Below are 26,936 nucleotides of genomic sequence, written 5' to 3' on the forward strand. Positions count from 1 at the left end.
CCCCTAATGCAATCAGGTGACCACTGACAGACCTTAGGGGTGGCAACAGGACTCTGCGCCGGCCTACAAGTCCAAAGAAACCCAGGCTTGACTTCAGAAGGAGTGCTACGACTTTGTACCCCTTCCTTCTCCAATCTAAACTTGCTGGACTACTTTGTTTGGTCAGATGTTGAGAACATCACCAACATGACTTCTCACAACACCAAAGCTAGCCTGATTGCCGCCATCTACCGAATATTCGCTGAGCTCCCACCAGTGCTTGTGGAAAAAACGCATGCTCCCAATTCCAGGCCTGTATTGAGGCAGTGATTGAAGCTGAAGGCAGATGCATTGCATGGCTATCAACCCAACTACATAATCAAGTTATCTGAATTGATTTCTTTAATAAAATTGTGATAAATAAAGCTTTAGTGTTGTTGTTTTGGTGACAACTTTATTGTTCCGTCCTGTAATAATGAAAAATAACATTTTCAATAAAAAAAATAATAATAACAGTCATGGCTGATGGAACAAGAACAATCTACCTTGATGGATTAAATAAAGGTTACTGTTTGAAATTCTTTATAGGTTCCTGTGTTCAACGTCAATATTATCAAGTTTGAAAAGATTCACTTGAAGAAGGTCAGAGGTTACATCAGCCAAAATTTAGTGAAAATAACTAAGATGAAAATAGTTGTTGAAATAATTCAAATATACATGTATATTTTATTTTTTGACTTTTTGAAAGACTTTTTCAAATGTATGGAATTTATGCTGTGTTTTTCAACCCTTTCCTTGTGTTTGTTTTTTTGTATCTTGGTTTAAAATTGTTTTTGTTTTTCTTATTCCTCAATGTTGTTCTGCATTAAATGCATTTAGCATTCTCCGTCAGTTCTTATTTTTTTTTTCTTCACAAGTTCAGAAAATTGAATGAGACAGTTTTTTCTGGGAAACTGATTTCCCCTCCCCCGCCAGGGGCCTACAAGCATCACCCCCTCCCCTCTCCCAACCCAAGATGAGAATTGTGAACTTTTGTAAATATGCTTTTGTTTAAAAACTCCAAATAAAAATGATGGAATCAAGTGATCACCAGGAAAACTTGTTTTCCTTTTTAAAAACTGAAAAAAACCCAAAACATTAGTGTTGGGACGATTAATTGGAATTGTGTATCAGTATCAGAATAAGAAAAATCTGAGCCAAATTTCCGATTCTAAAAACGATTCTTTTAATATTTTTTGGTCTCTCGACAAAGAAGGGATTGGACCTAGTAATTCACTCCTATTTGTCCATTTGTTTGCACTTTTCTCAATAATAACCATGCCTTGGACTTTTTTTTTTTTTTTTGAAATTTTGCATGCACATTAGTCATGGTGAAAATAAATTTTTGCCAGAACAGATTTTCCGGAATAACTCTGGTTGGTCCCTAGGGGCCATTATAGGGGTAAAATTGCCCCCAAATCGTTTGTCTGTTCACACTTTTCTCAATAACTACTCCTTGAATCTTTTTGAAATTTTGAACAAATATTAGTCATGGTGAAAGTAAATTTTTCAAGTGTGGAAGGGGACCCCGCATGCTCAGTTTGTTAAACTTAATTTTCCATTGCTGGTACTGGTGATAAATTGTTTTTAAACTATTAGTAAAACTTGAAATCTATAGATCATAAGAACATCAAAATAAAATGTAAATTTACTTGCATAAAATAAACAGAACAAAACAATGAAATTTTGAAAAAATTTGCTGGATAACCTTTTGAAGAATGCAGGTTATTTACAAGGGTGTAAAAAATTGTTTAAAAGTTGAATAAAGCATTTTTTCAAGAAAAATACTATCAAACATTATTAATTAAATCAAAAGCGTTTTTTTTTTTTTTTAATTTATTTATTTTATGCTGTTAGACTTTTATCCAGTTGCATTTTGTCCAGTAGACTTTTATCCAGTTGCATTTTGTCCAGTAGACTTTTTCCAGTGGGCAAAGAGTGTGAAAAAAGCTTGGCCTTGAGTTGAATAAATGAATTTGTGAAAACATTCTTTGGTGTCGATTTTTCTTTAATTCTGTCCGTATTAACTATTTACTTTGACTTAGGGATTCCTGCAATGCGTAAGGCGATCAAGGCCATTTTTTCAGTCCGAAGCTAGATCCACCTCACTTCCCATATTTGTATATACTGATTGTAAAGCAAAAATAAAGTTGTTTGGGATGAATATAAAACGCAATAAAATCACGACAATTAATAAATTCTTAGTTATTAATATCATTAAGACTTTTTTGGTAGTTTATTTGTTACATTTTTCTTCCACCTTCGAGACCCACATCAAAGTGATAGTGAAATTTTCCAATATTAAACTGTAATTGTATTTCGAAAAATAAAACCCAAAAAGCTATCCTAATGAAATTTAAACTGTGTTTTATGGATTAAAAATGAATTACTAAATTTTTTTTTTTTTTTTTTCGTATTTAAACTTATATTTGAATGTATCTTTATGGAACTTAATTAAATTAGTTAATTATATAAGAACTTACAAGTATTATTATTGTTTTTGTTGTAGATTAACACCCTCAGCTAAATCACTACTCTAAACTAAAATGAGATTCTACCTTTTTAGGCGATTATGTGTTAATACCCTGAAAAACTTGGTGGAAAAGAAAAAAAAAATCAATTATTTAAGAATTTAGAGTGGGGTATCTGCTTCACATATTAAATTAATGTACAATGAATTTCCATTACCGAAACATTCTATCATTTTAGAGCAGTTAACCAAAAATTGTTTTTTTCTGTGATAGATAAGTTCTGTGCATTTATTTTTATGCATAGTTTTATGAACTTACCAGTTAGACTTAGGGTTAATACTAAAAACAGTGAACATCACTACAAAGAATAATCTGGAAATGATGAGCATTGATCATTTTTTGTTACTTTTATATACAAAAGTTATCTCCCGATCATAATTCTAAAATTGTTTTCGTTTTCTTTTCTGGCAAGTTTTTCAAAGTGTTCACATGTAATCATCTAAAACAAAAGGAAAATCACATTTTTACCTGAGGGTATTTACAAAATTGACATTATTATTAATAGTAGTAGTAGTATTTCTATTATTATTTGTATCCTGTTTTTCTTTTTACATTAAAACAAATCAATCTTCTACATAAATGTCATATTGTCAGTGGCAGTAACCAACCAAATCTTTATAATTAGGGTAAACACATAAACATTGTTTGGTAGAGGGAATGTACAAAATAGTTAACTGTAAAATATTTTTGACTCCTAATGGGGGTATATATTTAATTGCTGCCCACATCAGCAATATGTGACACAAGGCCGGAAAGTGGGAACCCCGCAGGCTCCCCTAAAGAAGGGGCACTCCTGCAATTTTAAAAATTGCCTGAGTAACCCTGTTGGCATTCCCCGGTCAAGGCGCCTCAGGCAACAAGCAATAAACTTGCCCCACCGGAAAGCCCGAGTGTCAAGTGACGAATCCTTGACCTGTACTACCCTGTCTCCCTGCAGCCGAAGCCGCTAGGAGACACATCCCATCACAATGGACTTGTGATGGGGGTATGAGACGAATGGATTCGCCAATCATTTTTATAACCACCGGCTTTGCTAAACAACCAATGGAAACGTTTCAAAATTATTATAAAAATTGTCGAATTTTGGATTCAATCAGTTCGCCGTTAACTACGCCACGGACCGCATTTGATTCTTGGCCGCCATCTTGGTTACTGATCTGAACTACGCCGCCATCTTTGTTCAACACAATGTCTCAAAACTTAACATTAACAATACATCTCCTCCCTGTTCTTATATCAAGAATGGTTTTTAAATATTAACAATGTTATTTAGAAACTCATTGTTAACATGGGAGGTGGGGTTGTTAACTATTCTGTTCCTACACCATCTTATTTTGCATACCATTGGGTAACTATTTTCAATTGTTTAAAGAAAACATTCAAATAGAATTTCATCAATTAACGACAAATGCAAGTTGGCTTTGTTTTAAAAGAAATTTTTATTTCGCTATTTTTAATCAATTAAAAAAAATTAGAGAAAAATATTTAGAAAGATCTACTCCTGTAATATACGCCCCCTTCCCCACACTGAGTGTATTTTTTTATGTGTATGAAAATAGATGCAGACATTATAGGAAGGTTTTACAGTAATTAAAAAAAGATTTTTTTTAATTTGTCAAATGAAATATTTAGAAATTTAAAATGAATCAGTAATGGTATTGGAATCAGCAAAACATTTTGAAATTGTCCCATCACTAAAAAACATTTTTTTTTACAGAAACTATACTTATGTAAATGTAAGTACGCACACGCATAGTTGTGGCTGCCATGCTACTGTGGTATTAATGATCGTTATGTTCATTTTCCAGGACTTCCCATGGGAGAGTGCTTCAGTTTTTGTCTGAATACAATTCTTAGTGATGTAGCTCACACTGATGGAGACATTCGAGATCAGGTAAGTCTTTTTTTATTTTGTGGTTCGTTAGTACCTGTTTACGTTGCTGTCAGATCAGGCTGTCTGAAGAGACCAGTTTCTTGATCTAAAATGCACCAAACATTGATGTTATTGTATTTGTTTTGGTCTATTCCCGTTCCCTTTGCAAAAGTGTACCTGGATGTGCTGAAGAGTATGGTGATGCCCTGGTGCAATCAGGTGGCCGCTGGTAGACCCTGGGTGTGACGACAGGACTTGGCGCCAACCCAAAAGTCTAAAGAGACCCAGGCTTGGCTTCAGAAGAAACGCTACGACTTTGTACCCTTCTCTCACTGGCGCCCCCCCCCTCCTTCTCTGACCTGAACCTGCTAGACTACTTTGCTTGATCATACATCGAGAACATCACTAACATGACCTCTCACAACACAAAAGCCAGCCTAATCTCCGTCATTCGCCAAGCTCCTGCCAGCGCTTGTGAAAAAGGTATGCTCCCAGTTCTGGACCCGTATCGAGGTAGTAATTGAGGCTGAAGGTGGCTACATTGCATAGATGCTAGCTCTACTACATAATTAAGTTCCTGAAATTGAATTTTTTCAATAAGTTTTAAAATATAGCTAGCTATGTATGTATGTATGTATATATATATATATATATATATATAAAAATTGAAACAACTTGTGAATTTTGCAAATTAATAGGTGTTGTAGAGCTATATAAATTAAAAAAATTATCAGTGTTGGTTTCATGTTTTCAGCAATATATGAGTCTTTCTGGCATGGTCCTCGAAATGCCTACGAGGTCCTTGGTTAGACTTTGGAATCCCCCTCCTCTTGTATCCTGCTTCCATGAATGTATTGACATGCAGAAATTTAAGTGTAATACAAACTTTTTGCTGCTCAACTCCCTACTTAGAATATGCATGGTTCCTAATTCACAGTCATCCCTTACGTTTCAGTGACAACTTGTTTGGAGTTAACGAGAAAAAAATAAAAAATAAAATAAAAATAACTCCTTACTACCGGGATGATGATTAACAATATAATAATTCATACTTTGTGACTGGCATTACCTTTTTTTTTTTTTTTTCTTTTAAAAAAAATTGTTTTTTTCTTTATAACAAAAGAAATTGTTTTTCAATTTTAAAACCAGAAATTTCTTTTTGCTCTTTTAGATTCTATCAGCTCAACTTGACACAATGGTCGTGCTGACCACGCTTTGCCAAGGGACACATGACATACCCAAAGGTAAGTAAAAGTTACACATTTACAAATCAATGGTCTAATGGACACCAATTGTGGATTATGCTCTGTTGGCATAGTCAGTAATTTGCTGACTGCAACTTCGGGCAGAGAGGTATTTCTCTCCCCCTCCTTATGGAAATGGGACCACCTGTAGGCTGTCACTAGTTATCTGTTATCCTTTAGGATGGCATCTTGATAGCTCGGCAGTCTATTGTTAGGTGACTTGCAACACTCAACTTCAGCTCCTATTTTGGCTAAATGGGAGATTGGAGAGGCCCGATTCAATCAATCTGCTGATCAGGTTGTGTGTTAGTATTTATAAGTTTATTGCTAACCATATTATTTAATCTAATACTTTTAAAACTAAGAACCATATCTCTCCTTTTTTAATCTTACCTCAAATAGATATTCAAACGCATTCGCTAAGACTTAATCATGTTATGAACAAAGAAGATTACTAATGTTGAAGATTGATTGAGATTGTCGGACTGACTTCCTCATCTTGGTTGTTATAGTCACAACGTTTCGGCCGTTTTGCCCTCCGGCCTTCATCAGGTGTTTTGTATCGAACTGGGGAACCGTTTGTTAGGAGTCTCGAACCCAACCTTTTATTATTACAGAGGTACCGTGTTCGGACTCCAGCTAGGCTCTGGGACATAGTTGCTGATTCTCTGTTTTGAATGTTACTTTTCACTGCCTTTGTTCAGGATTGAACTCAGCACCTTTGGATAACTGTAAACTTTGATACAATGTCTAGGACCACTCAGCCATATGTCACGAGGGGTCCGAACTGGCTGGAGTTCGAACACGGTACCCCCGTAATAATAATAAAGAGTTGGGTTCAAGACTCCTAACAAACGGTTCCCCAGTTCGATACAAAACACCAGATGAAGGCCGGAGGGCAAAACGGCCGAAACGTTGTGACTATAACAACCAAGATGAGGAAGTCAGTCCGACAATCTCAATCAATGAAAACACCTCATCTCAAAAATACAGACAATTGAAGATTGATGTGTTTAAAAAAATGTTTTCTACAAGAAATATTTACTAATATATTCTGGCAGCGATGTATTCTATGAATATAAAATAATTATCTTATATCCTTTAGAATTCCATTTCACACATTTATTCGGCATTCAATAACCAATACATGCTTGATATGCCGTAAAGCAAACCATTGTAGATGATAAAGTTGGTTATGACAAGTTCAAATCCAGTCGGATCTGGGGTCCTGGATATGACCTTAAACTATATCCAGTGGTGAGGCCACAGCTTGCGGGCTTTGGGAAGTGTGGAGCCACCCTTTAATTGCCATTGCTCCCAGGTCTACTCTGACCTGGAGTGGTAGTACCTGTTAGGGTCCCAACTATGGGTTAAATAGAAAACGACTTGAAAACAGCAAATATATTCTATTAAAAAGTTTTTCTTCAAAATCTTTGGATTCAGCATTAAATAACCTGAAAAAGGTTGATATGCTGTGAAACAAAAACAATCAACCAATCTGATCTGGTGTACTCATTTATCCATAAATAATATTCTGCAAAGGTATGAACCCTGTAATTTCCTCAGACGTCAATAATATAGAAGTTTGTGTTCAATTAATTGTATTAAAAAAAAAAAAAAACTATGGCTACTTAACTGATGTTTCATTTTTCAGTCACAGTCCAAACGTCAGGTAGCCTCAGTCTTGATACTGCATTATTCATATGAGATGTTGGATAAATGAAATCCACTTGTAGTAGCAGGGAGTCCTGAGGGACCATTTTTGTAATTTTTTTCTCAAAATAAATCAAATAATATATTATAATAAAGTTGTATTCCTGTCTGTTTTTTGTTCAAAATTCAATTAATATTTATAAAACGTGCATTGTTTCACAAATTAATTTTCACACTGAAAACGGACTTATTTCTATATAAACTATTTATTCAAAATAAATTTACATTCAAGGAATAATCTCATTTGCATATTACATTAAATAAAATATATTTTAGTAATTAGCTCCATGTTATTAATTGTTGGTTGTAATAGAATCGTTTTAATTGTTCTGTTTAGAAATATTATTTAAAGTTGATTTACTTCATGAATTTTTCATTTAATTTCTTTTCAATTATTAATAACCGACAACAGTTGCTTTTAAAACCAGAAGTAAACTTATTTATTTCAGCTACGAGAGTTATTTCCCCCTTTAAGCTACAAGAGTTATTTCCCCCTTTAAGCTACGAGAGTTACTTTGCATTTGATTTTTGTACAGACAAACATGGATATGTTTTATGCTTCCCTAAATTAAACGTGGTCACTTTTCATAACAAGGTAAAATGTTTGGTGTATCCTAAATAATATGGGACCAATCCCTCCGCTCAACAATGTTTCGACTGGACAACGGCCCTGTCGGTGGGGCATTAGAATATGCCGACTGCTCCCCTGCAGAGGGTAAAAGTCCCTCAATGGTGGTCCTGGATATGACCTTAAACTATATCCAGTGGTGAGGCCCCAGCTTGTGGGCTTTGGGGAGTGTGGAGCCACCCTTTAATTACCATTGCTCCCAGGTCCACTCTGACCCAGAGTGGTAGTACTTGTTAGGGTCCCAACTATGGGTTAAATAGAAACTGACGTGAAAACAACAAATATATTCTATTAAAAAAATTTTTCTTCAAAATCTTTGGATTCGGCATTAAATAATCCGAAAAGGGTTGATATGCCGTAAAACAAAAACAACCAACCAACCAATCGACTGGACAACGCCAGGTATATATAGCTAGTATATAAGTTTATATAATATATACACACGATACTCATCATTGCTTCGATTCTACACTAAGTTTTTGTTGCCATCTGATTTTTCTTCCAGTGATCAATGTATTTCATATGTGGCCATTGATCGACTCATCTGTTTTGCTAGACAAAAAAACATTTTTCGTAGAGAAAGACGTATAAGGAGACGTTGCTGAGAGTTTCTAAAATTTTATTTCTAGAGAGAATTAACTTGCATGAGAGAGAGAGAGAGAGAGAGACTAACGTTTACTTAACTATTTAACTTATCTTCTTACTGAAATCTTTGGGCGACATACAGATAGATCTTTGAGGTAACATTTCACACTTGGCGATTATCAAAGTTTCTTTACTGCATTATCTGCGTTGAGTTTTGTACCTGCTTCAACAGGCAACCTTTGTTTTCTGTCGCAGTTTAAAAGAAAAAGTGACATCATTCGTCATTTCGATTTGTTCATCTGTTTTGTCTGACTGATCTAACTTTTCATGTTGTTTCAACCTAACATGTCATCTTTCATTAGACCCTGTGAATGATTCGGTTTGTCATGATTTAGGTCATCATGACATGCACTCAATGTGTCTATGTACAACTTGAAACTAACTTAATTACTACTGACATAGGATCCCTAACATGAAACGCTTTGATCTTCCAGTATCTCTCTGTCATCTGAGACAATGCTATGTCAATTTTGATGCTGACCCACAACATCCAAGTTTTGATGAAGAAAAGAAAACAAACTAAATATTTGTTAGGACGTTTCTGAACTTTTGAGATGAGGGTTGGTTATTTATATTATTTGGATTCATCGAACTATTGTTCTCATCTTGGGTGTCATTTTCACAACATTTTGGTCAATGTAATCTCTGATCTTCTTCGCTTTTACAATTGATTTTTTCAGAGTATTTGGAAAAATCAATTGAAAAAGTGATATTCTCTAGAAGGTTGAAGGTTCAATTCTCAGTGTGGGCGATTGAAAAATACAATTGCAAATTATTTAGGACCTCTATCCAATCATGGCTGATGGAACAAGATCATGCTACTCCCGTGAAGTAAAATAAAGGGTTCCGTTTAAAATACCACCTAAATTCTTGAGTTTGACAGAAACATTCCCCAAGTTCGACAAGATACACCTGAAGAAGGTTGGAGGCTACATCGACTGGAACATTGTAAAAATGACACTCAAGATGAGAATCGATGAATCCAAATAATATTTGTCAGGAGTGTGAGTTCCATTCAAGAAGCGTTGATTTAATTTGAATAAAATAAAATAAGCATCAGGTGCACTTGAAAGCCAAATCACAACGCAATATTATGAAAATAAACAAATATTTTACTTGTTTTGAAATTTAAAATTTAAATATTTTTCAGAGTGAAACTCCATCCTCAGTATTTTGTACATCTTTTTTCTTTCTTTTTTTTTCTTCTTTCTTGCCATGTTTTAAAGTTGGAGAAAGAAAAGTCAGTAGTAAAGATCCGCGCGTTGTCTCTCAGCGGTTGTATTTTGAAATGCCAGAACAGTGCGTTGGCTACACAAGATTAACGTCAGGGGTGTGAGTTCCATTATAGAAAAGATGTACAAAATACTGAGGATGGAGTTTCACTCTGAAATATATTTAAATTATAAATTTCAAACAAGTAAAATATTTGTTTATTTTTGTAATATTGCATTGTGATTTGGCTTTCAAGCGCACCTGATGTGTATTTTATTTTATTCAAATTAAATCAACGCTTCTAGAACAGAACTCACACACCTGACATTAATCTTGCGTAGCCAACGTGCTGTTCCGACATTCCAAAATACAACTACTAAGAGACAACGCGCGGATCTTTACTAACTGACTTTTCTTACTCCAACTTTACAAGATGGCAAGAAAGAAGAAAAAAAAGATGTACAAAATACTGAGGATGGGGTTTGAGCCCGAAATATATTTAAATTATAAATTTCAAACAAATGAAATATTTGTCTATTTTCTTAATATTGCGTTGTGATTTGGCTTTCACAAGTGTACCTGAAGCATATTTTATATAAATATATATATTTTTTTGTACATTTTTGTACTTCAAAATTAGAGATGCTAATAGTTACACGTCCTGCATCATTGATGCATAAACACATCTAAAAGAGCATAGTAAAATCTTATCTGTGCATTCTTTTTTTTTTTTTTTTTTTTTTTTTTTTTTTAAACGAAATTTTTCGTTTAATGTCTCATTTTCTTCCTTTTTTTTATGGAGAAAAAAAAAGTAAGAAAATGATGCATTCCATGCAGCAAATCCTTCAGAGAAAGTGGCTTTATTTTTGTTTCTTGTTTTATTTTTTTTTTTTGTTTTATTTTTGTTTCTTGTTTTATTTTTTTTAAAATAGGGATTTTTTCCGTTCATCCATCAGTCAGATTTCTTTCATAACGTAATAAATACATTGCAAATATTTATGTTCTTTTAAGAAAAAAAAAATTCTTGACACAAATTCAAAATACCTTATTTCCTAAAACCATTTCATTTGATATTTTTTAAGAAAGAAAAAATGTTCGATCAGCACTTTCAAAACGCCTTGTCACTTTAAACTATTACATTTAATGTTCTTCTTAAATATTAACAGGGATATTTGGTGTTGTCGCAGACAATTGGTATAAAATAAAAATGAAAGTAGTGTGTGTAACATCTATGTTACAAAAACCAATCTTTTCCCACCCTCTCCTGTCCCAGAAGAGAGATTTCTGTTTTTATGTAATCTCACTTTTGGATTAATACCTGTCCTATGCTGTACATTGGGTTAGCTGAAATCAAAACTAAAACATTGAGATGTCCGGTTTTTCATTCTACTGAGCTAATTGAGGTAATTACTCAAAAATATTAGGAATTAACATATTTATTAATTTTCAGTGCGTAGAGGAGAAAGAAATGTATTTCCCCCACTCTTTATCTGTGCCTAAATCAAAACGTGGATTCTACGAACAAAGCTTCTTTCTTAGAACTGCACGCCTGTAGAACTCTGTTTCATCTGCCTGCTTCTCACCTGACTACAACTTGGATGTCTTCAAGTCCAACGTTAACAAATTCCTAATGAACTGCCCCCTTAAGTAAACACTTCATCAAATCACACTAACGTAATGTACTTGCAATAACCCTTATCCCTGAGTAGCTTCCGGGCCTTGATAAGTGGTGATCACTGTGTAACAAAAAAAGAAAAATGTACGCATGAGCAGAAGAAACACATTAATGAAACTATTGTGAAATTTGACCCCCCCCCCCACCACCAAATCATTTTTTTCTAATTTTTAGATATTATACATTCAGGGTAATGCTAATCAAGAAACTATAAACTTTGTGGGCGTTTTGGATTTTTTTAACGTTTTAGCTAGACGTATAAACACGCAGACAACTGCTCTTTATATAATAGTTAATTCTCCCCGCCTAGGAAAAATATGCAATCGAAGGGCGCATATATTTTCTATTTTATTAAATTAAACATTTGCTTTCTGTTTTTGCCCCCCCCCCCCTTATTTCAAGTTAAGTGTAAAGAAAGTCAACCAGGATTAACCCACTTTTTTTTTTTTTTTTTTTTTTTTTAAACTGAACAATTTAATTTTATAATTCTAATCAATCATTCTAATACTAATAAATTTGCACATCGTACTTTGGTGAAGGTATTGCTCTCTTGAGTGCCATTCCAGTTTTTCACAATTTAATTGCTTCTTTTTTATTTGATAAAATACTTATCTTTTGTTCTTTTTTAAATTAACCCAAGCGATTGTCGACCCATCCTATGTGTTGCATTACAATTATGTTGTAATCCCTTCCTGTCTCTGGCCGAACCTGCTAAACTTTGTTCCAATAAAACTTGTTTGGGTTTCCACACCCACAACAAAAATGTTTTTTTTTTTTTTTAAGTGACAAAAATAGTTGGATTGAGTTGTTTTCTGGGAAGATCTTTTCTTGTGCAATTCATGTCAATTCAAAATGTCCGACTTTCTCATGAAATACCGACTGCAAGATTTTATACAAACAAAAATTCTTTTTGTTTGTCAAAATTCTATAAAAATTGAAGAATGTTCAGGGTGGAATGATAAATTTGTCGCCCTAAGGAAAACAACACTATAGCATTTATTTAAAACTTTTTTATTAAAAAATCAATTCAGGTAACTTGATCGTGTAGTAGAGCTAACACCTATACAATGTACCCACCTTCAGCCTCAATCACTGCCTCAATATGGGTCCAGAACTGGGAGCATGCTTTTTCCACAAGCATTGGCGGGAGCTCGACAAATACTTGACGGATGGCGGTGATCAGGCTGGCTTTGGTGTTGTGAGAGGTCATGTTGGTGATGTTCTCGACATATAACCAAACAAAGTAGTCCAGTGGGTTTAGGTCGGGGAAGAGGGAGCCAGTGAAAGAAGGATACAAAGTCGTAGCACTCCTTCTGAAACCAAATCTGGGCCTCTTTATACTTGGGGACTAGTGTTGAGTTCTGCTGCTACACTCAGGGTCTGCCAGCAGTCACCTGATTACACCAAGGCATCATCACACTCTTTAGCACATCCAGATACACTTTGGTGTTAACTTTCAAGCTGACTTTGAAGGTGTGAGGTGGCATGATGTGGTCCTCACTTGAAATTCGCCCATGTATGGAGTATTGTTGTCATATTTGGGCTGATGCATCTGCTACTAGTCTCTTGCTCCTGGACATCCTTCTGCCTGTTTAAGAAGTATTATAATGATACTTGTACCCCCCTCGATGTAAATAAACCTGACAAGCAGCTAAATCCCACCCCTTCACAGTAGAGATCCCTAGATGTAAGAGAGCTTTCTACTCCAGTAGTTTCTTCCCCAGAACTGCTAGACTTTGGAACTCCCTTCCAGGTCTCTGCTTCCCGGACTGTACTGAGATGCAGAAGTTCAAGTGTAATGTGAACAGACATCTTGCTGCCCAACTCCCTACATAGTACCCCTGTAGCTTATGCCCCTGATAGTAGCCCCCTACATCAAAGTGGCAGTGTGCTTTTTTTGGGGTGAGAATGTAAAAAAAAAAAAAACATACCAAAGACCATAACCGTGACCGGAAACTTTGATCTCAAGTGTTGAACAGTCCGGATTTGCATTTTGAGGGTGCTGGCAATGGTCCGGTAGTCATAACTTGAATCAATAGAGAGCATGAGTTGTACAACAGTATATCATTGAACATTGTGTCACTTCAAAAGGCTCCTCTGGTTCTTGGGATTCGTGCACAACTGGCCAACTATTAGATGGTATACAACAAAAAAAGCACACCAGTTTTCATCAAACGGAAATGGAATCGTGCTGTCTTTTCTAGACCAACAATTTTATAGTTCCACCCTGTAGATATAGAATGACTAACAGTTTCTTGCTTTGTGTTCACCAAATGATTTTCATGTTTTAAGGCAGAACTCATGTTAAGTCTTTGTTAATGTGTACTCTATCATTGATATCGAGTACTTTTTCTTTTATAAATATGGAAATTTAGACAAATGCAGTGGTGATGAATAAATACCGCGAGTTTGCGTAGGTCACTTTCCCGCATAGTCTTTCTCCTCTTGTCCTGTTCCAGTAATGATGCAGCCAAGGTATTTGAACCGATCATCCTGGGTTTCCGTGTCGAGGACAACTGACTGTTTTTCATTTGGAAGGAGACCTGCTGTTAGTAACTTTGCCTTATTGACCTTTATCTGCATGCTGATCTTTAAAGTGTGAGATTGCAGCTCGTCAATCAATTGAATGTCAGCAAAACTTTCACCCAATATGGCGACATGATTAGCGTAATTGAGATCTGATGTTTTACACGATGACAGTTATGTTATGAAAGTTAGCCGGGCCTTCAATGTGATTTAGTTGATGGCGTTAATTGCAGAGCCTAGGCAAAAGAAGTATCCTTGTCTGACACCAGCACGAATGATTCCTGACCATACATGCAAACTTTAGTGTGGGTGAAGAAGATAGTAGACTTTGATTATGTCTTCCAAAGGTTAAGTGATCAGCAAAGTCAAATGCAGTGGCAAAGTCAATGAAGCAAACGATTGTCTTTTGTTGTTAATTCTAATGATAATCAAGTATTCTTTGGACAGTGAAAATTTGGTTAGTACATCTTCGGCCTGAGCAAAAGTTGCATTTATTTGACCTTGTCCATGTGTTTCTTTGTGTTTTTTTTTAAACTGCTTCAACTGGATGGTAGTGAAGATTTTTGCACTAACATTGATAACTCTAATACCACAATAATTACTGCAACAGCGTTTATCACCTTTCTTCTGAAAGGGAAGCGGAACAGCATCGTTCCAGTCTTGAGGGAGTTTTTCAGTTTCCGATGAATAAATGAAAGTTTGATGGAAGGATGTTGAAAACTGGTGCTTGAGATTGAAAGCTGATTTGTTGCGAAATCAACGAGATGTTCTCCGTTTGAACAACAATCCTCAATGGCAAACTGATTGATATCCCTCATATTCGTCTCTCCAAGATCCGTGTGGGCGTTGAAATCACCTGCGACTACCACAAGATCTTTATGATTGTAATTTATCCATAACAGCCTGGAGACTATCAAAGAATGAATCCTTAATGCCGTCAGTGGCATTGAAAGTGGAGGTGTAGACTGCGATGATGGATATTTTAAATAGTTTGCCGCATCAACATATTTTGGATAGGCGGAAAGAGATTGAGACGCAAGACGCGCAGCATTTGCGTGATCATTCAGATCAAGTACAATGCCATAACATCCCGAGTTGTCAGTAGGACCGCCGTGGTAGATATGACATGACAGATTTATTTGAGAAACTTTAACAAATCTACTGCCTGTGTTTGCAAGTCTAGCTTCTGAAAAGCAGGCAATGCCGACCTTCTACTGATAAAGGGCAAGAGCTGTAAGTGCTTGTGTTTCTTCGGACATTTCAGCATGCAATGTTGTGGAACTGGCGGCCTTGAAATTGTCTATCTTGCTGATTTGACACTCACAGCGCTGGGACAGCGAGTGCATCAGAGCCTACAGGTGCTTTGATGAATGTTTTAATCGTAGTATGTGGTGGACACATTGGAGTGAGTAATGAGGGAGTTTGGAATTTACAATCAGTCCCCAAACCCGCATGAATATCCCGGTAAAGAGAGGTTTAGCTTTTCTGTTTCGTTATAGTGCCGAACTTTCACTTGTATGCCAAACCCATTTGGCAGAATTGATGTCATGATGAGAACACATGGGAGAGAGTTTAGCTGGCAGAGATGGTCATGATAGCATGATAAACTGATTGTGCAGGATCAACAAGACAGAATTTTTATTATTTCGCTATTTATTAAAAAAAAAATTTTTTTAATTTTGAAATATGATATTTTTGTATGTTTTTTTTTTTTTTTATGAGCAGAACTGTAAAAAGCACAACTTGATGTTGATAAATATTTTCAAGTGAAAAATTGAGCATCTTTCACCAATCTGTTTTGAAAATGTTTTTTAATTTTTTTAGTGATGGAACTTATTTTTATAGTGATGGACACTTTATTTTATAGTGATCGACACTATTTAATTGATGTTGATAAATTTAAAAAAAAAAAAAAAAAAAAAAATTAGCAAAAACTCCATTTTAAGGTGCATTTGACTCTTATCGAAGTAGAGAATTGTAGTAGGAGTGAAATACTTGAAAAATGTCGGGTCATCTTTCCAACAAACTTAGCAACAGATTTGATGCATTTGATGTCTTGAGTGAAGATCAATTCTAGAAGATTGTCAAAGCTAGAGGTTTCTTTAAGGAGAGAGAGCTTTCCATTTTAATTTGCGTAAAGTGAGGATCCAAGTGTTGGTGGTCTAAGGAGAGAAGCTTGGTTCTAAATGTATTAAATATACTGAGTCACGTCTCCAAATCAATAAGTATAGTTAATTTTTTTTTGCCCTATACAAATCCAGAATTATTTGTTGATCAATTTTAATGTTTTTCTTTTTCCTTTCTTGCAGAAACTTTGTGCACTTCGATTGTCCCAACTTTGATTGGTATGGCAAGGGCTATTGGCCGTTCATCTGATGACAACACACCTCTTATCAATCTGCTGTTTCCTCTGCCGAGCCAGTGTTCGACTCCCCTTGACCCGCCTGACGATGTAAGTTTCCCTCCCAAACGGCCATTCACCAAATTTCGCTCCATTTTTCCTCGAACGCTGTCATCACACGTAATAACACCAGAAAGCCCGACGAGTCCAACTCCTGGATCGGGAGAAAATCCGATTGACTTCCGCCGGGAGCGTTCCCCTTCCCCAATGGCATCTTCGCAGCAAAAGACTGGCTCTGCTGATGAGATGCTTGATCCAACAGTTCGATATTTCAACAAAGTTGGTTCCAGTTTCACAAGAACAAAACCGTGGGGTTTTGAAATTATTCCAGAAGAAGATCATCTTAAATTTTCCAGTGCACAACTCCAAGCTCTTGTCAGCGTGGTGAGAAAAACTTGATTTTTATTCAAACTTGTTCATTTTTTTTTTTTTTTGTGTTATTATTTAAATACTTTCTTTTTATTTAAAAACAATTTTTTTTTTACATTTTTAAAAAAATTTTATTTATATTTTAAATTTAAGAAAAATAAATTTTTAATTTTTTTCTATTCTATTATTTTATTAAAAAATTGTTTTTGTTGGTTTTTATGGATATTTCTTCTCAATATGAAATCAACTTTAAAACTTCTTGGTCTTTATATTATTTAATTGGACTTCATTATTGAGATGAGTATTATTTATTAATTTATTTATCGCGGACTATTATTCTCATCTTTTCTTAGTTGTTGTTTCATGACGTTTCGGCCAACTAATCACTTGGCCTTCGGTTCCAGGTGAGAATTGTCTGAAGGTAGTGGTTTCAATCCTACCCAAAGGCAAAGGTACTTGGCCGAAAACATGGTGAGACGACAACAACTATGGATGGCAGTAATTGCTGAGAATGCAGTTAAGAGATTCGGAGTTCCTATCTCGTTGCGGTTACCGCCTGACGAAGGTCAGAGGAATAGTTGGCAGAAACTTTGTGAAACAGCATCTAAGAAAGATGAGGATAATAGTCCACAATTCTTGGGTTTTCTTTCTCATTAAATCTTTCTTGAAGTTCATATTTAATAGCCATTGTTCATATATAATATCCATTGTTCATATATAATATCCATTGTTCTTTCTGCTTCTAATAAAGTAGGTTCTCTATCGTTTTAAAGATTATCTTACACTTGAGACTGTTCTCTATCTCTCCGAATTTATTATCAGACCATGCATACAGTACTGTTGTCATATTTGGATTAGTGAATGTCTGCCCCTAAACTATTTGCCTCCTTAGCTTATTATAATAATAAAAACAAGCCAAAAGCTATATGATCCCCGACTGATTTGGATTTTAGAAAAAAAATAAAAATTAGCCCCAAAAAGTGTGTTTTTCACCCCTGAAACACCCTGGGGCTTAAGCCTCAGAATTTTTCCAGGGTCAAATATTATGTTTCCTTATGTATATCCATGTGGTATTGTTTGGAGTAATTTTCAGCAAAATCTAATCATCGGAAAAGATTTTATATTCCGGAAAGTGCTATTTTGGCCATTTTGACGTCCTGGAGATGAAACCAGAATTTTCCCAGGGCCAAATATTACGTTTCCAGATGTATATCCATATGATTTTGCTTTTGGGTTATTTTCAGCAAAATCTATTGGTCAGAAAACGTTCTCTGTCCGAAGAGTGTTATTTTTCCATTTGGACCCCTTTTGGCCCACTTGTGACACAACCTGAATTTTTATAAAAAATCTGAGTGTTACATTTCTACCTTGGGTAGAAATGTAACTTCATGCAAAATTTCAGAAAAATGTAATCAGTAGTTATTGAGAATTTTGAGGACGAATGAACAAGTGGACGAGGATGAATTCTAAGGTCCAAATCCGACTAAGTCAGTGGACCAATAAATGCCCCTGCAAATTATGTCCCCGATAGTAGCCCCCTACTTCAAAGTGGCACTGTGCCTTGTTCGGGGTGAAAATTGAATAATAAAAGAAAAGGTCCCTAAGCAATATTTTCCATCAGCAGATGATATAAACACATCAATATACATAGGCTTGAAAATGTAACATACTAGCATGCTGCCTGACGTTGCCCAGTTGTAAAATATGCTTAAATATGATATTTCAATTTATACAGATTTCATATTTATAGAGCCAATTCACTATTGAATATTATATTGTACCCAATATATAGTAGTGATTTCAAAAGTTTAAAAAAAATGACTTTGGTGATATCAGATAGAATTGAAAGCAAAAAATTTACCTATACAGCGATATTCAGTACTGCATGACTTAAGGACAGATCAACATCAAAACTTAAAAAATAATCAATGCAGTTTAATGTATACGTGTAGATTTGCATGTGCATAGAGGAAGACTTTAAGTTGACTTAGGCCTGCCAAGTTCCAAGTTTTCAATTTCCCCCCCCCCTTTTTTTTTTTACCAGCTGAGGATCAAATCAGATTTGTTTCACAGGTCTAAATCTCAAGTTTCAAATGTGTACATTAAACATTGACAGTAGTTTGGTAGAGACTGTTCTGCACACACAGGGTCACTTAAAAAATATATGCATGTGTACACTAATATCTTCCTAAATTATGTTGATTGAATTTTAAATCTTTTTTTTTTTTTTTGTCCATTTGTAGGCCAAACGTCTGCTCAGTAAAGACATTTTGAAAAACTTGGATAACATGGCTTATGAAGTTTACACGGTAAGAGTTTTATAACTTAAAACATTTTTCGGGTATATTCCTATTTTGTTTTGTTTTTTTACCACAATACTCACCCCATGAGGGCAAAGTTAGCCACAAGGTCAATTTTTTTTTTTTTTTTTTTTTTAAGGTGGGGAAAATCCAGCTCCCCAAAAAAAGGGGCACTCTAGATTGGAACAAAGATAAAAATTGCCTCTGGCTAGAACTTTTCCTTCACCGACCAAGGACAAAATTAATTTAGTATAACATCAGAACAGATACTTCACTTTTTCCTAACATAGGCCAATTTATTTAGTCAAATAAATAAACCAATTCATGTAACTTGATTATTTAGTAGATTTGACATCTCAATCACTGCCTTTATACAGGTCCAGAACTGGGAGCATGCCTTTTCCACAAACGCTAGTGGGAGCTTGGCAAGAACTTGGTGAATGGCAGCGATCAAGCTGGCTTTGGTGTTGTGGGAGGTCATATTGGTGATATTCTCGACGTATGACCAGACGAAGTAGTCCATCGGGTTCAGGTCAAGAGAGGAGGGTAGCCAGTGAGAGAAGGGTACAAAGTCGTAGCACTCCTTCTGAAGCTAAGCTTGGATCTCTTTGGACTTGTGGGCAGGTTCTGAGTCCTGCTGCCACACTCAGGGTATACCCGTGGCCACCTGATTGCACCAGGGGATCATCACACTCTTCAGCACATCCAGGTACACTTTGGTAGTGACTTTCAAGCCGACTTCAAAGATGTGAGGTGGCACAATGTAGCCTTCACTTGAAACCACACATAAAGCCATAACTGTGGCCGGAAACTTCATTGACAGTGTCCTCAAGCATTAAGCCGTCCAGGTTTGCATTTTGAGGGTGCTGGCAACGGTCCTGTTGTCATAACTCGGATCGGTATAGAACATAAGTTGTACAGCAACACAACTCCGATCTTGCTTGTTGAACATTGTGTCACTTTTTTCAGACATGATAGAAGACTCCTATAGCTCTTGTGATTTGTACACAACTGACCAACTAGTAGATGGTCTGCAACAAAAAAGAAAACCGGTTTTCATCAAATAGAAATGGAATCATGTCTTTTCTTGGGTGACAATTTTATTGTTATTATTTTAATTGGAATTCATTATTGAGATGAGTATTATTCACATTAATTTATTGCGGACTATTATTCTCATCTTTATTGGTTGTTGTTTCACGACGTTTCGGCCAATTATGAGGAAGGCCATAGGAATAATTGGCCAAAACATCGTGAAACAACAACTAAGAAAGATGAGAATAATAGTCCGCAATGAATTAATAATTTTATCATTCCACCCTTTAAATCTATGCTGCATCCATTTTCCAAACTTAAAAATTGTTCCAACTTCTGAAGAGGATGATGAACAGTTGTGTGGTTTAAAGAAAGCTGTTTTGCCAATTCATCGACTGATATTTATTTTGATACATTTAGCATTATTATATTTCATAGGAAACACGTATATAATATGTTATGAGTTAAAAAATAAAAAGATAATTCTACAGACAAAGCAACTAGAAGTGTCTGCTTAACCTATGGAGGAGGATGCCTGAATGAAAAACATGCCAAAGATGGTTTACAAAATTCAGAAATGGAAAACCCTGCCATATTAGTGAAAAAAAATAACGATGAAACATTCCTTAAACCATACAACTGTCGTCGTCTTCAACAACTTAGGTTTTGTATTATTAAAATTCTTTGGACTACTCTTCTCATCTTGAGTGTCATTTGCACAACGTTTCGGTCAATGTAAACTACGGACATCTTCAGGTGTCTGTTGTTGAACTCCGAAATCTGCATGGAATTTCCAACAGAACCCTTTACTTACAGTAGAATAGTCTCGTTCTGTCAGCCATGACTAGGTAGAAGTCCTGAGTAATTCGCAGTTGTATTTTTAGTGTCACCGACATTGGGGATTGAGCCTTCAACCTCCACAAGAGTGTAACTTTACAACTGAATTTTACCGAGCACTTTATCTACTAAACCATGTTCGTTTCAAAAGGTTTTTAAGTTTTGAAAATGACTGCGTCTCAAATTTGCCTGCTCAGTTCATAAATGTTTGGTTGCTTTCAATTTTTTTTATATTTTTATTACATTTTCACCCTAAACAAGGCACAGTGCCATTTTGATGTAGGGGGCTACTATCAGGGACATAAGTTGCAGAGATACTATGTAGGGAGTTGAGCAGCAAGATGTCTGTTCACATTACACTTGAACTTCTGCATGTCAGTACAATTAGGGAAACAGGAACCTGGAAGGGAATTCAAGAGTCTAGCAGTTCTGGGGAAAAAATTACGAGAGTAGACGGCCTTTCTACATCGGGGTATTTACATCTAGTGGGTACAAGTGCTTGTAGTTTGTCGGCGCATCCACCATTAAAATACTTGCAAAACAGGAAGGAATGCAACATTTTGTCGGTGAGACAGAAGTTGAAGCTAAGATGACAGTTCAGAACCTATCAGTTTGGCGACTCTCTTTTGAGAGACTATTAGCGGATGCACCCAAATGTGACAACAATACTCCATACATGGGCGAATGGTGGACTTATAGAGGTACAGGATATTTTCAGTAACTTTCTAGCACGGTAGAAAGAGCCAACCTTTTCACAAGGCAGCCATTTTCCAAGTTGTTGAAGATGACTATAGGCAGTTATGTTTTTTGAGAAAAGCTTCATTGCCAACTCTTTAACTGATGCTGCATGGTTTTCTTTATGTGATGCTGCATGGAAGCTCTTCATCAAATGCAAGTATTGCCACTTAAACCTAAGGAGGTACTGTGCTTCAGATTGATTGTGTAGCAAGGTGTTTTATATTTACATTTCTCTGTTAGTACACTTGGGAGACGGGGAGCAAGGAGAGAATTCCAAAAGCAAGTGGTTCGAAGACAGATGCTATCAGAATAAAAAAAAATTTTTCAGTGTTTTGGACTTATACAATGAAGGGGTGTGATTTTTCTGCTAGCATGTTCTGTGGAAGTACTTGTAAAACAAGCACGGAAATGACACAACATTGCGGCAATGCGATCCATTAATTTCTTGCAGCAGCAAAAAGGATAGTTCACGTCTGTTATAGTAATTTTTTTTTTTTTAAATTGAAAATGCTGTTTTTCACAAAAAAAAAATATTTGTTTTTAATTTTTCAGACTGGCAACTTACAGCGGTTTCCTTACAAATCCTTCAGTGAAACTGTAACGCTTGTTGTGGTAACCCTTCTACGAGACGTGTTGGAACAAGAAAAAGGTAACATTAATCTCATCACATACAGCACATCCTCATTCTCTCCTTTTTTTTTTTTAAATTTAAAATTAGTTGTAGGGTGAAATTTTCATTGCCATTCAGTGAAATGTGGAGATAGTTTGATAATCATCTTAGCCGAAGATAAATTGAGAATACGAGAAATAAGTTTTTGGAATTTATACTTGGAGTCAGAAATTAGATTTAATCGCTGTTTGCTAAACCTATTAATTTTATACACAAGGTTCGCACAAACTTGAAAAGTCCTTGAATTGTGACTTTTGCCTTGAAAAGGCCTTATTTCTATTATTACCTTGAAAAATTCTTGAAAATATGGAAATGTTTTGAAAGAAAGTTCAAATTGTTTACCTTTGCAGACTCTACCAAACTCCGTTGCCAATTTTGGGTCTAAACACTTGAAATTTTAGATGTAAGTTATCTGTACATGAGGCAAAGTTTTAATATATATATACATATGCACATAAAATTATGAACAGTATATAGGGTCCGAGCAAAGCCGCGCCGAACTGCTTGTAAATAAATAAAAAATAAAAAAGATACTTAAAAAAAATCAAGTGTATTATTCTGACCATTTACATGTATTTCTTCATTGGCCCAAGGGAGATTACTCTGTTCAACTTATTGTTCTGTAGATTAGAGATCTTAAAATCAAGCTCTGTTGCAAAGCAGTTTTTTGACTGGTATTTTTCTCAGGTTTTAATAAGTTTTTCTCAGGTTTTAATAAGTTTTTCTCAGGTTTTAATAAGTTAAATGTTGCCCTGAGCCCGTTCTATATTTTGGTATCAGCAATACGATGGAGCATGCTCTGATGAACTCCTTGCATTTATGCCCCCACAATAAATCTATTTCTGACAAACCGATTTAGCTGCAAAATCCCACTCCCCTCACTAGAGGTCTTTAAACTTGGGAATTTCCTCTCTGCTTACCTGACTGTATGAACATGCAGAAATTTAAATGCAATGTGAACAAACACCTTGCTCATCTCCTCACATAGTGCCCCTGTGGACATGGACCCAAATAGTAGCCTTTTATGTCTAAGTGGCAATATGAACTTGATCTTGTACCCATGTTTATCACATAACGTATTCGAATTTGTAAATTCGATAAGACTTCTTGCATCAATGCTTTATTCATATTGGCCGCAGTTTTAGAAAGTCCTGGTTCTTCTAGAATATCTAATCTAGAATACATTCTGTTTACAACCACACAGCACATCTGAGTGAATATGTTTTAACTAATATTAATACTAGTAAACATAATTAATACTAGTAAGCAAATATTTAGCATGAATTTACATTTGGAAAAATGCGTTGATGCATTTTGGTAATTATTCAGTTATGACCAAATCTGCGGTAACTTCATGTCTACATCTTTTGGCGGATTACATGAGTAGTCGGAAGATGTTGAAGCGAAGACTGACAGACAATTCATTCAAAACATGGCATTCCTCTCTCCCGAGTCCTGGATATGACCTTAAACTATATCCGATGGTGAGGCCCCAACTTGCGGGCTTTGGGGAGTGTTGAGCCACCCCTTAATTGCCATTGCTCCCAGGTCCACTCTGACCCTGACTGGTAGTACCTGTTAGGGTCCCAACTATGGGTTGAATAGAAACCGACTTGAAAAAAATATATATACTCTATTAAAAAATTGTTCTTCAAAATCACTGGATTCGGCATTAAATAACCTGAAAAAGGTTGATATGCCGTAAAATAAAAACAACCAACCAAATCCTCTCTCCCGATGTTAAAAATGGGTTTCTATTCATAAAGCCATTCTTAACTTGGGTAAAAAGAGGAATTCACGTTGTTATAGTGTGTTGTATGTCATTTTTGGTTCTAAATTTAAAAAAAAATTTTATTTAATGAATTTCATGTTTCATTGAAACCTGTCATCTTTTGACAGCTGATTGGATAAACACTTCGGCATCTTCCAGCTACTTATATCAACTGTTGGAAGATACCAATGTGCAGTTGATGCAGATTGGATCATAAACTGGAAAAGTATCCTAATACTGCAATTCAAGCTGGAGATCAAATGAATGGAGCGAGAAAGGGGGGAACTTTAAGTTCATGTTTAATGGTTTTTACCGTTTCTTAAACGCTCAACCATAACTGTTGTTATTTTCGACTAATTATTATCACTTATTATTCTCATGATTGCAGGCAATGTTGATCCCATAACCTCTTTGTGATCTTTATCTATTAGGTTGGTGCAAAAATAATGTCGTTTTTTTTGATGTTCAACTCAACATCAAATAAATGACATCATTTTTGCACCAACCAAATACAACATATCCTGTTTACAAAATCATTCCAGATCCTTTTGAACAAATATCTATATTTCTCTTTGCCTGTTCTACTTTCTTGGAAACTATTGGGTCGATCTGGTTGAAATTTTGTATAGACCTTTATAAGGTACAGTGGTAATAGTTCGATGCACAATTCGGCATTAATACAAAAATTCACTCAAATTTAACCATACCCAACTGTCAATTTGGCATAAAGCACTCATTCTAAGTCAACGGCTATAACTTTTGCCCGTTTTTTAATCGGTTGAAAATGTCTAATGTTTTAATATTTATATTAGTAGAGATATTCATCAATATTTAAGAGTAAGGCCCTGCGTGTTATTCCCTCCTCCTAATCTACCACACGTCTCACTCATGTCATGGTCATTTTGCATCATTTCTCTTGAGATTGAACCGTATTTTTGAAACTTTTTTTTTTTCCAGATTTGCCGGCATCATTCATGAAAGAAGTGCAAGATTTTGTCAAGTCTCTTTACCTTTCGGGTCAAACAGAGCTGCAGAGCAAGCAACAGCGCAGTCCCGCAGAAGTGCGGCATATGCACTTTGACCCTTACGAATTAATGGTTTGCAGCAATGCGGCCTGCGTTGACCTGCTCTTTTGGGCTGTCCGGGATGAATCGGGTAAGAATGAAATAATTCTGTCTCCCTTTCTCTTCAATTCGATGATCCATATTTTTTTGGCACGATTAGCATTATGTTGTATATTGGGGCCCTACATGAGTAAGTAGAGATTATGTTAGCTAGTATGAATTTCAGGAGTGCTACATTATGTTCATCTTGGGGACAATTTGGCAGCAAACAGAAATAGACCCAGTGTAGCTAGTGTGATTCTATTTTTTTATCTCTATTTTTTAACTCGATTTAGATAAAGTTTAAAAAAATAAAATTTTATATTTTTAAACTTTATCTTTTTTTCTTTTTTTTTTTAACTATTCTAATTTTTTTTAATTTGAAGTCTATTTTTTTCATTTCAAATTTTATTAAATTAAAAAAAAATGTAAATTGAAAAATGAAAAATTTTTTAAATATTTTTTTCTTTTTTCTGAACAGAGGCAGAAAATCTTTGTTTACGGCTAACTGAGAAAATCAATTCTATAACTGATAAAAAATTACTGCTTCTTCACACGCCACTGCAAATGGTTTCGTTAGAAGTGAGTATGAGACAATTTGTTGTCAAAAATTTTTTTAGTTTTTCACAAAATTAAAAAGTGATTATTTTTTCCCTCCAGTTTCATTTCTATTTTGTATGCTTTTAAACCTGATTTGAATGATATACAATGTTGTTAAATTAAGAAAAAAATTCCTCTAAAAATTGAGTCGAAGAATTTGATTTATTCAGTAAATAATGTCACAAACAGGAAATAAACATAGCAAAGAAGCCCGTAAAGTCTTTCCTTTTGGTTGTCCAATCTGAAGAAGGTTGGATATGTTTTTGGAGCTCTCCTTGGGTTCCTGCTATATCTAATACAAATGTAAAACAAAACAAAAAATCAACTAAAGAAATTGGTAAATCAGAGCAAAATAATGGTGCTGGTGTTTTTTTGTTTTGCTTAAACTATTACAGTACTATTACACAACATAGAGAAAGATCCAATGCTTTTATGACTACCATAACGAATTACTACTACAACAAATCTTAGCTAAGAATACATCTGTTTGCCAGGCTTCTGTTAACAAGACAACGCTGGGTCAGAAGCTGAAGAATTCTTCATTATAACATAATACAAAGTCCTGAATATTTGTATAAAATTTAATACATCAAAATTTCTCTCTGAATTTATCATATATTCTGACATATGGTTTTTGAAAATTTTACATTACATTTTATTTTGTAATCCGACATAGGTTTAGTAAAACAGACAAAAATATGTACAGGTTAGAAATACTTGTAAGAGCGAAATAGCTGCAACCAGGATAAGGCATATCAAAATCACCAGAAAATGCATTGAATCAGAAATTAGGGACTCCTGATTTCTGGAAAAGTTTAGTAAATAATGGTCAATCAACAATTCCTCTTCTATCCAACAACCATGAGGTTGTTTGCACGGCAACCGAGGAGGCTAACCTACTTGCCTGGTGGTTTGCTTCCAACTTCATTTTGGACCCATCAATCTACTCCACCCAAAATTTCTCTCTGTGGACAGAAACCACACTCAATGATCTGAATATCGTTTATGTTCGGGATATTATAAAAAAAAACTAAACACCTTGAAAGC

At 35.2% G+C, this 26,936-nt stretch overlaps 1 protein-coding gene across 5 annotated transcripts in view; it reads left to right on the top strand.

Moving 5' to 3' along the window:
- The window catches only part of LOC145255841 (phosphatidylinositol 4-kinase alpha-like), a 272,694-nt gene that overhangs the window by 84,458 nt on the left and 161,300 nt on the right, over positions 1-26,936 (top strand). For all 5 annotated transcript variants that reach the window (XM_080114579.1, XM_080114575.1, XM_080114578.1 and 2 more), the window contains 7 exons: positions 4,358-4,443; positions 5,594-5,666; positions 16,375-16,850; positions 19,079-19,144; positions 22,298-22,394; positions 25,144-25,341; positions 25,771-25,871. In XM_080114579.1, coding sequence (XP_079970705.1) covers positions 4,358-4,443; positions 5,594-5,666; positions 16,375-16,850; positions 19,079-19,144; positions 22,298-22,394; positions 25,144-25,341; positions 25,771-25,871 — 1,097 coding nt within the window. The remainder of the gene's footprint in view (positions 1-4,357; positions 4,444-5,593; positions 5,667-16,374; positions 16,851-19,078; positions 19,145-22,297; positions 22,395-25,143; positions 25,342-25,770; positions 25,872-26,936) is intronic.

The sequence above is a fragment of the Euprymna scolopes genome, chromosome 31 (assembly GCF_053919585.1).
Source record: "Euprymna scolopes isolate OS-2025 chromosome 31, ASM5391958v1, whole genome shotgun sequence".
Lineage (NCBI taxonomy): Eukaryota > Metazoa > Mollusca > Cephalopoda > Sepiida > Sepiolidae > Euprymna > Euprymna scolopes.